Consider the following 12,749-nt stretch of genomic DNA (forward strand, 5'->3'; position numbering starts at 1 on the left):
GCCATGAGATGAAAAAGATTGAAAACCCCTGACTTAAGAGAGTTGAAACTATTTTTGCATAGGGAAAGGTAGAAGCAGAGGAAACTTGAAGTCACTGAAAGCTGTGTGTGGCCAATTTCACAGCTGGGTACTATTAGGTGGCATCTCCTGTGGCTTCAAACTTCACAGCCACTTCCTTCCCCAACTCATCCTGGGCTGTTCTGAAATGGGCGGTAGAGAGAAGGAGAGCGGAGGTGGTGGTGGAGGAGTCAGTGTGGGTGGCAGGAGGGTGCTGATGTGGCTGATGGTGTTTCATATTCTCAGGCTTCTTTTGTTTATGTGCTCTGGCAAATGTGGTTGATTCGTGGAAAATGCTCACAGTCAAACCGGCCCCTAATGGTTGGGTTTTGCCAGCAGTGGCTAGGGTGTTATCAGGTAAAATAAGGACAGTTAAACCTCAACCAACTTTGCTTACTTTCAAAAGGCCACAGCTAACGTGAAGAAAATATTCATCTACATACACGTGCAGGCTGTTGTTATCAGAGCTACACTTAGGCTGTGGGTAGGGGTTCCCAGCTTTTTATACACAGCTTATTCCAGTTAGCTACTATTGGAGTTGGAAATCTTATGCCCAGGACTGTTCAGGTGCCGCACCTTCAGTCCATCATGACACTGTTCTAAAGGAAACAGCAGACAGCACTAGTATACTCTTGTAACATTTCAACAAATATCTGTGCTTTTCCATATTTGATTTACTGAGGCCTGTACCATTTGGTTTCATTTTCTCAGTGTAGACAGGGTGACACAAGGCCCGTGGCTGTGAACTTTGTAGCATGGACAGATCATAGATGTGGGCAACACTGATGAGCTTTTTCCTTCACAAGAACACAGAGATGGCAAGGCCCTAAGTTCAACTGTGTCACTGAATGTCCTATGCTGAATCATGTACATCCCTCCAAAGAAAGAGACTTCAGTCAACCTAAGCAAAGCTTAATAGAGGACATGAACATCAGATAAAAGTGACTGGGGTCAAGTAGAAAGGGGCTGTTCAGCAATGTGAACATAAAGAGCAAATGTTCCCACGCCCATCCCACCCAAGCATGGTACAGACTGGTGCCCAGGCCCATGGTATCAATCTGTGCAGTTCTGGGGGAAATAGAGCTCGATTGTGGAGATAAATGCTTCAGGCTTTCCTAGTCTGACTTCATGGCATATTTAAATCAGATACTTCATTATTCTTGGTCTATGCTCTAAGAGCCAATTTCTAGGAGCCTTGGCTTCCTATGACAATGGGCGGTACCCCACTGGTTCAGTTCAGCATGTTTGAGTTAGAACTCCTCAGGTTAAATTAATAAAACGACATCCGGCCTAGGCATCATCTGAGGGCTTCGTGTGTATATGAATCCAGTCCTGAGACACGGCATTCTCACTGTGATGATACCAGAGTTCTTAATGTTTTAGTCCCAAAGCCAGACCCTGGAGCTTCCCCTCATTGCTTTCTCCACATAAGAAGCTCTTCCTGGTTAGGCTCCAGCCTCCCAGTGAGCCTCCCCCATTGCATTTGTGTCATTTGGCTCATTCTTAGAACAAGCACAGATGGAGTTGATTTGACCTGCACAGGTGGTCAGTTTCCATCCAGACCAGCACCATTACCATTACACACAATTCAGTTTTTCTTAAATGACACATGAATGAAAGAAAACTAATAGACATGCTGCCTTCCTATGAAGCATTAAGGTAATTATTCACATTTCTAAAGAATAAGCTCACAAGTTCTCCTGCTCCTGCAGCCGAGGTAGAGTGCGTGTGTGTGTGCTTCCATCCTCCACTCCCACAGATCCAGGTCTGAGGCCGCTGTGGCACATTAGAGGCAGCTGTGCCCACGGCAGCCTTGGACTTTGAAGTGGCAGCAACAGCACCAGGCTCTGCAGCGGCACCTCCAGTGGCTTAAGCCGTGGTGCTTTTCACAGCATCCAACAGCAGCATTGCTATAACCGACAAAGACCATAGAATTAAGAAAAGCCCCACAGCATGACTGAGATGAGCTTCTTGAGCAGCGAGGTGTTGGTGGGGGACTTGATGCCCCCCTTTGACCAGTTGGGTTTGAGGACTGAAGAAAGTGTAGGTCTGTTAGACAACTTCACCTGGAGGTGGCCAAGCACTTCAAACCTCATGGGTTCTCCAGCAATGAGGCTAACATGGGCTCCTCTGAATGGCTGGCTCTGGACGGGTTGGTCAATGCCTCAGACAGAACAAGGAAAGAGCCTTCTCCAGGACAGATTGAATAGTGGAGGAAATGGATATCAAGGAGTTTGACTCTGACAACCTGTTAAGTTTAGATGACCTGGAAACCATGCCCGATGCGCTTTTGGCCATGCTGGATGACAGGTGTGATCTTTTTGACCCCCGAGACCAGGAGATTAATAAGGAACCTCGCCCCCCAGTGAACCACATTGGCCATCTTCCAGAAAGTTTACCCAAAACTGACCAGGTTGCCCCCTTCACCTTCCTGCAGCCTCCTCCCCTTTCTCCAGGGGCCCTGTCCTCCATTCTGGATCATTCCTTTAGTTTAGAGCTAGGCAATGACGTTGGTATTTCTGAAGGAGATAGTAAGTCAGACTCGACTGCTGAAATATTACCATAATTTCTCAATGCATAAAAGGATGCCATCTCAGATAATGATAGTGGCATCTCTATGGGCCCTGGGTCCTATCTGGGCTCTCCACAGCACAGTCCTTCTACCCTCCAGGACCTCTCCAAATAGGAGCCTGCTGTCTCCAGGTACCCTCTGTGGCTCTGCCTACCCCAAAACCTACAACCCTCCTGGAGACAAGATGGTAGCAGCAAAAGTAAAGGGTGATAAACAAGACAAAAAGCTGAAATAAATGGAGTAGAACAAGACAGCAGCCATTAGAAGACTGCAGAGCAGGAGTCCCTCAATGGCGAGTGTCTAGAGCTAGAAAGGAAAAATGAGGCTATGAAAGAGAAAGCAGATTCCTTGGCCAAGGAGATCCATATCTGCAATATTTGACAGAAGAGGTCCACAAGGTAAGCTGAAAGAAAAGGGGCCCCCAGTTAGGGTAGTCAGCGTGTGCCTGTACATAGGAGGATTGTGCTGGAGCTGTAGTGAAAGTTAAAAAAAAAAAAAAAAAGCTCACAATATAATTTAGTCTACTTTAATTCAAATGAGCTAAACACAAAGGGAAAATGACAGCAATGATTTCACAGTGCGGGTTCAAATAAGAGTACTCAGACCATGTTAGAACCACACTGGTAAGAGAGAGAAACTATTTCACAATAAAAATAATACAAAATGTCTGGTGACCTTTTTTATGTATTTATAATTCCTCCTTGTCCCCCTTTTATAATTCCAATACTTTTGACCAAATACATAAAGCAAAACTAGAAAAATAAAACCAAAAATTTTGATATGTTGGATTTTATTACTTTTTAAAATTGTACATAGAGCACATGTGCATGAGTTGAAAAACACAAAGAAAATGTAGGATGTTAAAAAAAGAAATACAAAAGAAATCTGAGACATGAAACAAAATAATTCCATTATGTGAATCCAAATAAAAAGACATTTTGCTTACTAAAAAAGTGTTATTCTAATATATTAAGAAGCCTTTTGATTAGGAATACAGCATAAGAGCATTCTGCAACTATTCATCAACAACAGACTCAGTCTCACTGAATACAGGGTGGATCATCACATTATCTTACAAGCCACAGGCAGGTTACTAACTTATGTGAATATGGTACAGTATCTGTGAGGTATTACAATAAATAAATTCTTTATTAGCCAACCAACCAAGTCAGCAGTGGATGTCACCATTCCAACTTTCCGTACTAAGACCCCATCTCCAGTCCTTTTTGCCCTCCGGGGACTTTCAATGAGGATTTTTCAAACTTAGAAAAAGAGAGAACACAAAAATATTTGAGATGCTGTGTTAAAAGGCAAAATGCTATACTTTGCCTTATGTTTTTATAACAAAGTCTGTGTACTGAAGATGGGCTATGTTAGACACTTAAAGGACAATGGGCATGGTCAATCAAGAATTAAGTCTTACCTGCCTCAGGTGTAAATGGAGGCAATAACTACCTCATCTTATAGGACTGCTAACCTCACAGCAAACAAGTTAGGGTTTGTAATTAAACAATGTCTAAGATGGAGACATTTTGGCTAAGTAAACAAAAATGAATTCATCCATATTTAGAAATTTGGGACTCAGGTATTTTTCATACTTCACAAATTTATACCCATACAGAAAATATTAAAACATTTTACAGAAATTAAAATGTGACTGATGAATTCATGTAAATAGGAAAAATCTGGCTATATATTCACAGTCATATTCTTTAAATTTTACTTTGAATCCGCTTGACGAAATGCTCCCTATTTTAGTACTTCGTTGTTACATTTTACATTTTCATTTTCAAAGACTTACTTTAACAAAAGTAGAACTCATAGCTCTAAAAGTGGCTTTTCACTGTCCTGCTTTTCTTCAGCTTCTTCAGATCCTATGTGGTAGGGAAGAGGAACAAGAAAAAGTATTGCTCTCCATTAAAGTAACAAATGATTTCTTAAAATTACAATACATACACATAACATTTTAAATGAGAGATGCATGTTTAATCCTCAAGAGATTTAGGTTAACAAAACTGTAACTGTACAATAAAGTTTTACTTTATTTCTTGTAGGAGGAAAACTTTAAAATAGGATCTATCACTTGCACTTACCTGTCAAAATGGATTTCACTTTCGTACTACTAAAAGTACTCATACAGACCAAGAATTATTATCCAGGCTGGTGATACTCCATCTCTGACCAGACAAGCTTGCACATGTTTTTCAAGTGCAAATAACTTTGAGCTTTGGTACAAATAATTTAACCTACATGTTTAAAAAAAATCACTGTCCCAGTGAGAAAACAGTGAGGGCTTCTGAATGCCAAGGGTGATACCAGATGGTCACCCATGTGTGCTGTTGCCAGTGACCACTGTTCTAACCATTCTGGGTCAATGTCCAATAAGCCTCACATTAGTTGTGAATCTGACCCAATCATTCCACTCTTGAATCATTTCCTTAGGTTATAACCCTGAGGAAATAGTACTTGTTTTCCATCATGCAGATTTTCCCTCTAAAAGGTAGAAAAAAAAGTCTAAGTCTGAGAGGAGAAGTTAAAAATTATTACATTTCCATGAAATATCTTGCATCCATTTAAAATTATGTTTATATAGTTCATAACATGAAAAATGGATATCATGTAAAAACAAATATATAATGAAAAAACTGTATATATTGTAAGATCATATTTGATGAAAATAAAACACTAAATATATGTGTGCAAATCAGAAAGACCGGAAGAAAACAACCAGGTGATTTACATACAGTTCTGTATTCCCAAAGCTTCTACAATAACCCTAAGGTAACTATATAATTTTGGAAACAGGATCGTAAATAATATAGGCACAATTACATAAATTACAAACACAAACTGGAAGGAAACAAATTAAATTGTCAACACTGATGTTGCTGAATAGTTTGAAGAATAGGTAGTCTTTTATTTTGTCCTTTCTACATTTTTATAAAAAGCATGTATTACTCTCATAATCAGGCACCAGAAACAGACAGGAGTGGTGAGAAGACAAGGGTAGCAGTCAGGAATATAACATATTCACACTTAAAAGCAGCCTGCCTCGCACTGCTGCTGGACTCTTGTCAGATAATGTATTTTCCTGTGAGAATATCTGCCTGGATTTATAGCCCAAAATAAATCTGCTACGGGAGAATGAAAGGCCGAGCATCTTAAGAAAAGACTGTGTCCCACATCTTAACTTTATGAATGTCACATAGTTAAGGGTGAGTTTGTGATAAAATAAATAGATAAAGGCTTCACTTTCCAGCCTATGAAACTGCTATAAAGCATACAGACACTGGGTGGTTTAACTGCCTCCTTCTCTCTCTGAAAGGAGTCTGAGGAAGATGGTGATATCAACTTCCTATTTCTGAGCTCACTGTCAGGCTAATGGCATTTGAGCCACAAGCTGACATGTCTTAGAATTATTGGGAATCCTATAAAGACAAACTTAATTAAAATGATAACATTTATGCTTTTCATAATTTAAAAGTGAATGCTAGAAATGCCTTCTGGTCATAGTCAAGTGAGAGCAATAGATCTCCTTGAAAAGCAACTATCAAACTAGACTAGATGAAAAAGACTAACTATTTCAGCACTTGGAAAATGGCCAAAGGCATACAACAATCTGAGAAGTGTTGCTACTTGAAAACTGAAGAATTCTGGGAACAACAGTGGTATTCTTGCCTGGAGCTGCTCCAATTCCCTCACCCCCCCCAACACCTAGCTTGATGGGCATGAAGGTTCTTCCAGGGTAGGGCAGACCATGAGGACTGGCAGTAAAATTACGCAGTTGAAGGGAGCTCACTTAATTTGGGGTGGGGAGTGATGCAATGGTGAACTGACAAAATCAGTTGTGTGCAAGCAGGAAGAGTCAGAGGCTCTGCTGGTGTGAGGTTGTGGTCATGACTGCAGTAAGCATATGCTTGGCTGAAGCTGTGTGCATGCTGAGTGGAGACCCAAAAGAGTCAAGCTAGCCAAACACTCCTGCTCGACCCTGAGGCTATGAGCATATGCAGCAGAGACATGAAAAGACTTAGAAGAAAGTTCAAGCTGGGGAAGGCTTGAAATAGACTAAAATTTGAATGTGCTACCCAATACATACTTATATTCATTTGGCAAAAGATGGAAGACTTAAAGTGCTTGAGCACAATCTCTGTCACTAAGCTATGTAGACAAAGGAGTGAACCCATGAAGCTCTGCTGAAACATAAAAATATTAAAAAGAAAATAAAAAGCCCAGTTGGGCATGGCTCAGCAGTTGAGGGTCGGCCTAGGATCCATGAGATCACGGTAAGATTCCCGGTCAGGGCACATGCCGGGATGCGTCGGGTGTGTGGAGGAGGCAGACAATCAATGTCTCTCTCTCATTGATGTTTCTATCTCTCTCTCTCCCTCTTCCTTCCTCTCTCTGAAATCAATAAAGATATATTTTTTAAAAAAGGAAATAAAAAAACAAGAATACACATCAGCAGCCACACATCACAGGGAACATAATTTCACAGATTTAGCCCAGGCAATTTTCTAAACAAACAGACATTAATAACAGCAACCTTTTGGGGAGAAAATCCAGAATCTAGAGTTGACACAATATATTTTTCAATAAAAATATCAGAAAAAAGAATCAGAAAAGTGTGATTATTCTCAGGTGGAAAAAACAACAAAAACCATAACTTAGTATAAACTGTCTCTGAGTGTCCCCATATGTTTTATTTAGCAGATCATGACTTCGAAGCAACTACTATAAATATAATATTTGTATTTAGAAATGTGAATTTATGGATATACATATTCAAAGAATTATAGAAAATCATACTTAAAGAATTAAAGGAAAGCCCTGGCCAGAGTGGCTCAGTCGGTTGAGCTTTGCTCTGTGCACTGAAAGGTCACTCGCTCAATTCCCGGTCAGGGCACATGTCCAGGTTTTGGGTTCAATCTCTGGTGGGGGTGCATAGGGGAGGCAGCCAACTGATGTTTCTCTCTCACATTGATGTTTCTCTCTCTTCTTCTCCCTTCTTCTCTCTCTAAAACTCAATAAAAACATATTTGAAAAAAAAGAATTAAAGCAAAGTACAAACCAACACAACTACAAATTAACAAATAGAGATTATCAAGGAGAGAGAAATTACAAAATGATCAGATTAAAAAAATCTGGCCCTGGCAGTGTTTCCCAATGGTTAGAGTGTTGGCCCAGGTATGGAAGGGTCACAGGTTTGATTGCCGGTCAAGGGCATGTACTTGGGTTGCAGGTTCCATCCCTGCCTCAGTTGGGGTTTGTGCCAGAGGCAACCACATGTGTCTTTCTCACATTGATGTTTCTCTCTTTCTCCCTCCCCTTCTCCCTCCCACTCTCTCTAAAAATCAATAGAAAAAAATATCCTCGGCTGAGGATTAACAACAACAACAATCTGGAGTAGAAAAATATAACAACTGAAGTGAAATATTCACTGGGGGTGGGGGGAGTTGAGAGAAAATTCAAGTTGGCAAAACAGAATCTTTAAACTTGATTCTAGAGAAACAGAAGTTATCCAATCTGAATAGCAAAGAAAAAAAAAGACTGAAGAAAAATTGAACAGAGCTCAGAGACCTATGAGATAACATCAAGCACACCAATATACATGTAATGGGACTGCCTGATAAAAAGGGGGGGGGAATCAGGAAAACATTTGAAGAAATTATGCCCCAAACTCCTCAAATTTGTTGTTCATCAATATATTTAATAAGCTAAACAAATACTGATTAGGATATATACAAAGAGTTACTACAATATATTTCATAGGCAACCAGATGAAAGCCACAGAACACATGAAACACAATACATCAAAATTTATAAGATGGTTGCTAAAGCAATCCCTTGGGAGTAATCTATGGCTTTAAATGACTGTGTGAGAAAAGAAGAAAGATTTAAAATCAATCATGAAAAAGAAGAGCAAGCTAAACTCAACCCAAGCAGAATAAATGAAATAATAAAAATTGGAATGGAAATAATTACAATGAAAACAAAAAAACAAGAGAAAAATCCAGGAAAACAAGTAATTTCTTTGAAAATATCAACAAATTTGACAAACCTCAAGCTAGAATTACCATGAAGAAATGAGAGAAAACACAAACTACCAAAATCAAGAAAAAACATTACTACCAATCCTACAGAAATTAAAAAGGATTAAAGGGAATATTATAAATAATTTATGTCAACAAACTAGATAATTTAAATGAAATGGATGAATTCTTAAAAAGACAGAAATTACCAAAATGGACTCAAGAATAAGTAAATAATCTGAATACACCTATACATAACAGGAAATTTAATTAATAATTCAAAATCTTTCCACAAAGAAAATTCCTGAACTATATGGTTTCATTGGAGAACCTATCAAACATTTTAAAGAAGAAATAATATTGATCCTTCACAAGAAAGATCAATTCCAAAAATAAAGGAGTTGGGAACACTTCTAGGAGGCCAGCATTACTCTGCTATCAAAGCCAAAAATACACTGAAAACTACGGACCAATACGTACAAAAGCAATGAGCATAGGTACAAAAATCCTCCAAAAATATTAGCAAATCAAATGCACAAACATACATAATGGATTATACAACATGACAGAATGGGATTTATCCCAGATGTAAACAGTTGATTTAACATCCAAAAATCAATTAATGTAATTCACTATATTAATTGAATACAGGACAAAAACCACATGATCAACTCAACAGATGCATTAAAAGCACTTGAAAAACCCAATGTTCATTCATTATAAAAACTTTCAACACACTAGGAATAAAATGGAACTTCCTAGACCTAATAAAGGGCATCTGTGAAAACCCACAACTATCACATACTTAATGTTGAAAGACTGATGCTTTTCCCCAAAGACCAGGAAAAGACGAGGATGTCTGCTCTTGCCACTTCCATTCAACACTGTATTGGAGGTTCCAGACAGTGCAACAAGAAAAAAACAAAATTAAAGATATCCAGCTGATTAAAACACAAAAAGTAAAAGTCTTTCTCTATAGATCACATGATCATGTATGTAGAAAATACCATAGAATCCATATACACACAAAACCAAAACTAGAACTAATAAACAGGTTTAGTAAGGGCACAAGATAAAAAACATAAAAAATACCAACTGTAGCCCTGGCCAGTGTGGTTCAGTAGTTAGAGTGTCGGCCTGCATACCAAAGGATCTCGGGTTTGATTCTGGTCAAGAGCAAGGGTTGCAGGTTTGTTCCCTGGCCCTGGTCGGGCATGTGAGGGAGGCAACCAATCAATCTGTCTCTCTCACATTGATGTTTCTCTCTTTCTCTCTCCCCCTCCCTACCAGTCTCTCTAAAGTCAATGGAAAAATGTCCTCCAGTGAGGATTAACAACAACAACAAAAACCCCACAAAATACCAACTGTATTTCTATATACTAGCAATGAACAATTTGAAAATGAAAGTAAGAAAATGTTTACATTCAAAATCGGACCAAAAACAATAAAATACTTAGGAATTAATTTAACAAAAGAGCAAAACTTACATGTGGAAAACTACAAAAAAATGCAAAGAAAAATTGAAGAGTATCTAAATAAATGTAGAGAGTCCATGTTCCTGGATTAGATGATTCAATATTTTCATGATGGCAATTCTTCCCAAATTGGTCTATAAATTCAATGCAGCAGACTTTTGGGGCAAAAATTCATAAACATCCTAAAATTTACATGAAAACACAAAAGACCTAGAATAGCCTAAATGATTTTGAAAAAGAATGAAGTTGGAGGGCTGTTATGGTCACCCTGCATAAGCAGTGTGTGTGTGGGGAGTCACCCAAAATTTGACTTGGATGTTCAAGCTGATAAGGCGACATGTACAAGGAGGGTATGAAAGGGTTTAATACTTATGAAATTGAAGTTTCTGGGGACAGTAAGGCAGGCCTTTCAAGCAAGGCGTTATAGTATGTGATTTCAAAACTTACTTAAAGATAAAATTACAGTAATAAAGCCAGTGTGGTACTAGTGCAAAGAGAGCAAACAGGTCAATGGAAGAGACTTGAGTCCACAAATAAACCCTTGTATTTATGGTCACCTGTTTTCTGACAAACATGAATTCAATGGGAAAAATTAGTCTTTTCAAAAAGTGGTGCTACAACAACCAGATATGCAAAAACAATAGAATGAATTTAGTTCCTTACCTCCACACACAAAAAAATAGTTCACAATGGTCCATAAACTTAAATTGAAAGAGCTAAAACTATAAAATCTTCTAGAAGAAAACATCAGAGAAAATCTTCATGACATAGGGGTAAGACAGAGTTCTTGGATATGACTCAAAACACATTATCGAAAAAGAAAAAATTTTGATAAACTGAACTTCATCAAAATTAAAAAGTTATGCTTCAAAAGACTCCATGAAGAAAATTTTTACAAATCATATATACAATAAAGGACCTTTTTTTGTTGTTAATCCTCACCAGAGGATACTTTTTCCTTTGATTTTTTAGAGAGAGTGGAAGGGAGGGAGGGAAAGAGAGAGTAAGATAGAAAAAGAGAGAGAGAGAAATATTGATGGGACAGAGACATCCATTGGGTCCTCCTGCATGTGCCCTGACCAGGGCCATGGACTGAACCTACAACCCAGGTACATGCCCTTGACAGGAATTGAACCTGAGACTCTTTGGTGTGTGGGCCAATGCTCTAGCCACTGAGCTACGCTGGCCAAGGCCTGATAGAGGACCTTTATCTAGAATGTACAACGAACTCTTTCAATTCAATAAGATAAATAACATAATTTTAAAAAATGGTAAGAGAGGGAGATTTAAAGATGGCAGCAGACTGAATGGAAGCTACACTGACACTCTCCTAGGACCAAACTGGAATTACAACTATAATATAGAAAAAACATACTGAAAAATCAACTGCAACTGAAGATAAGCTGGAGAGCACACTCATAACTGAGGAGGAAAAGTGCAGACCGCATGGAGACTGGTAGGAAGTGTGGAGGGACAAGTAGACTAACTGGGCTCCCACAGGCAGCAGCTGAAGGTCCAGAGAGATATCTCAGCTGAGGGGGCTTACCACTGAGGACTCTGGGGACTAAACTTCAGGCTGGGCTTCCCGGCCCAGAGCACCAGAACTGAGAAAGGTGCCCACATAACATCTGGCTGTGAAAAGGAGCCAGGTTTCTGTTGGACAGAGAGAGAAGGCTGGAAATGCAGGCACCCTCTTAAAGAGCCAATGCATGAAGTTTCATGTGCATCCACTCACCTTGGGCTCCAGTAGAGGGCAGGCAGAGTGGACTAGAGCTGTGTGAGGAGAATCTGGGGTTGTGGGCTCTAGAGACTGAGGTCAGAAGGCACCCCTGGATTCCTGTGCCGAGTCATTCCCCCATACTGCAGAGGACACCTTTCTCAGGCAAACAATTTGCTGTTTTTGCTTGGGGTTGGGGGAAAGCAATTGCCCCACTCTGCTGGAAAACCTCTACCCCTACTCAGAGGAGTTTTTCTACAGCCTGAGGCTTATTAAAAGACATAACAACCAGTGGGCCCACCCTGTGGAGTTTCTACAGACTGAGGCTCACTAAGAGAATCAGATTAATCAGCCTGCAGGCAGAGGCAGACCTCAAAGTGCTTTGAGTCTTTGCCTGATATGCTTCTGGACCTGGGTCTTGGAAAAGCAGGCTTCGGTGTGCATTTTGGTCCTGTCCAACTGCACCCAGCCCCAGCAGAGGAGACCTCAAGCAGAGGGTTGCTGATAGCTCCAAACAGGGTACTGAAGGCCAGTCACAAACTGCTTCTAACACTGGCCTACACCAGAGACCCTCCAAAATGACTGAGAGTCCTAGCAGATCTACCTAATACAGAGAAACAAATCCAAACAGGCAGACAAAATGGGGAGACAAAAAACAAGCCCCAAATGAAAAAACAAGAGAGTTCTCTAGGAAAAAGAGCTAAATGAAATGGATAAGCAATCTATCAGATATAGAGTTCAGAATACTGATTGTAAGGATGCTCAACAGCATGAAAAAAGATTTGGAAACTATGAAGGGAATTAAAAATGACAGTAGAAATAAAGAATTCATTGGAAGAAATAAAGAACAGATTAGAGGAAGCTGAGGATTATATCAGTGAAGTAGAAGAAAAAATCAC

General features: G+C 39.5%; 1 protein-coding gene and 1 pseudogene across 6 annotated transcripts in view; one reads left to right on the forward strand and one right to left on the reverse strand.

Moving 5' to 3' along the window:
• The first annotated feature begins 2,010 nt into the window (after positions 1-2,010).
• On the forward strand, positions 2,011-3,036 carry LOC308562078 (cyclic AMP-dependent transcription factor ATF-4 pseudogene; annotated as a pseudogene). The gene has a single exon. The product of its transcript is annotated as a cyclic AMP-dependent transcription factor ATF-4 pseudogene (transcript).
• A 104-nt stretch (positions 3,037-3,140) lies between these two features.
• Positions 3,141-12,749, reverse strand: part of STARD3NL (STARD3 N-terminal like) — a 63,717-nt gene continuing 54,108 nt past the window's right edge. For all 5 annotated transcript variants that reach the window (XM_081147916.1, XM_081147918.1, XM_081147917.1 and 2 more), the window contains 2 exons: positions 4,431-4,503; positions 3,141-3,891 (listed from right to left, as the gene is read on the reverse strand). In XM_081147916.1, coding sequence (XP_081004042.1) covers positions 4,448-4,503 — 56 coding nt within the window. In that variant the 3' untranslated portion in view covers positions 3,141-3,891; positions 4,431-4,447. The remainder of the gene's footprint in view (positions 3,892-4,430; positions 4,504-12,749) is intronic.

Source organism: Miniopterus schreibersii (genome assembly GCF_964146895.1).
Source record: "Miniopterus schreibersii genome assembly, chromosome: 9".
Taxonomy (NCBI): Eukaryota; Metazoa; Chordata; class Mammalia; order Chiroptera; family Miniopteridae; genus Miniopterus; species Miniopterus schreibersii.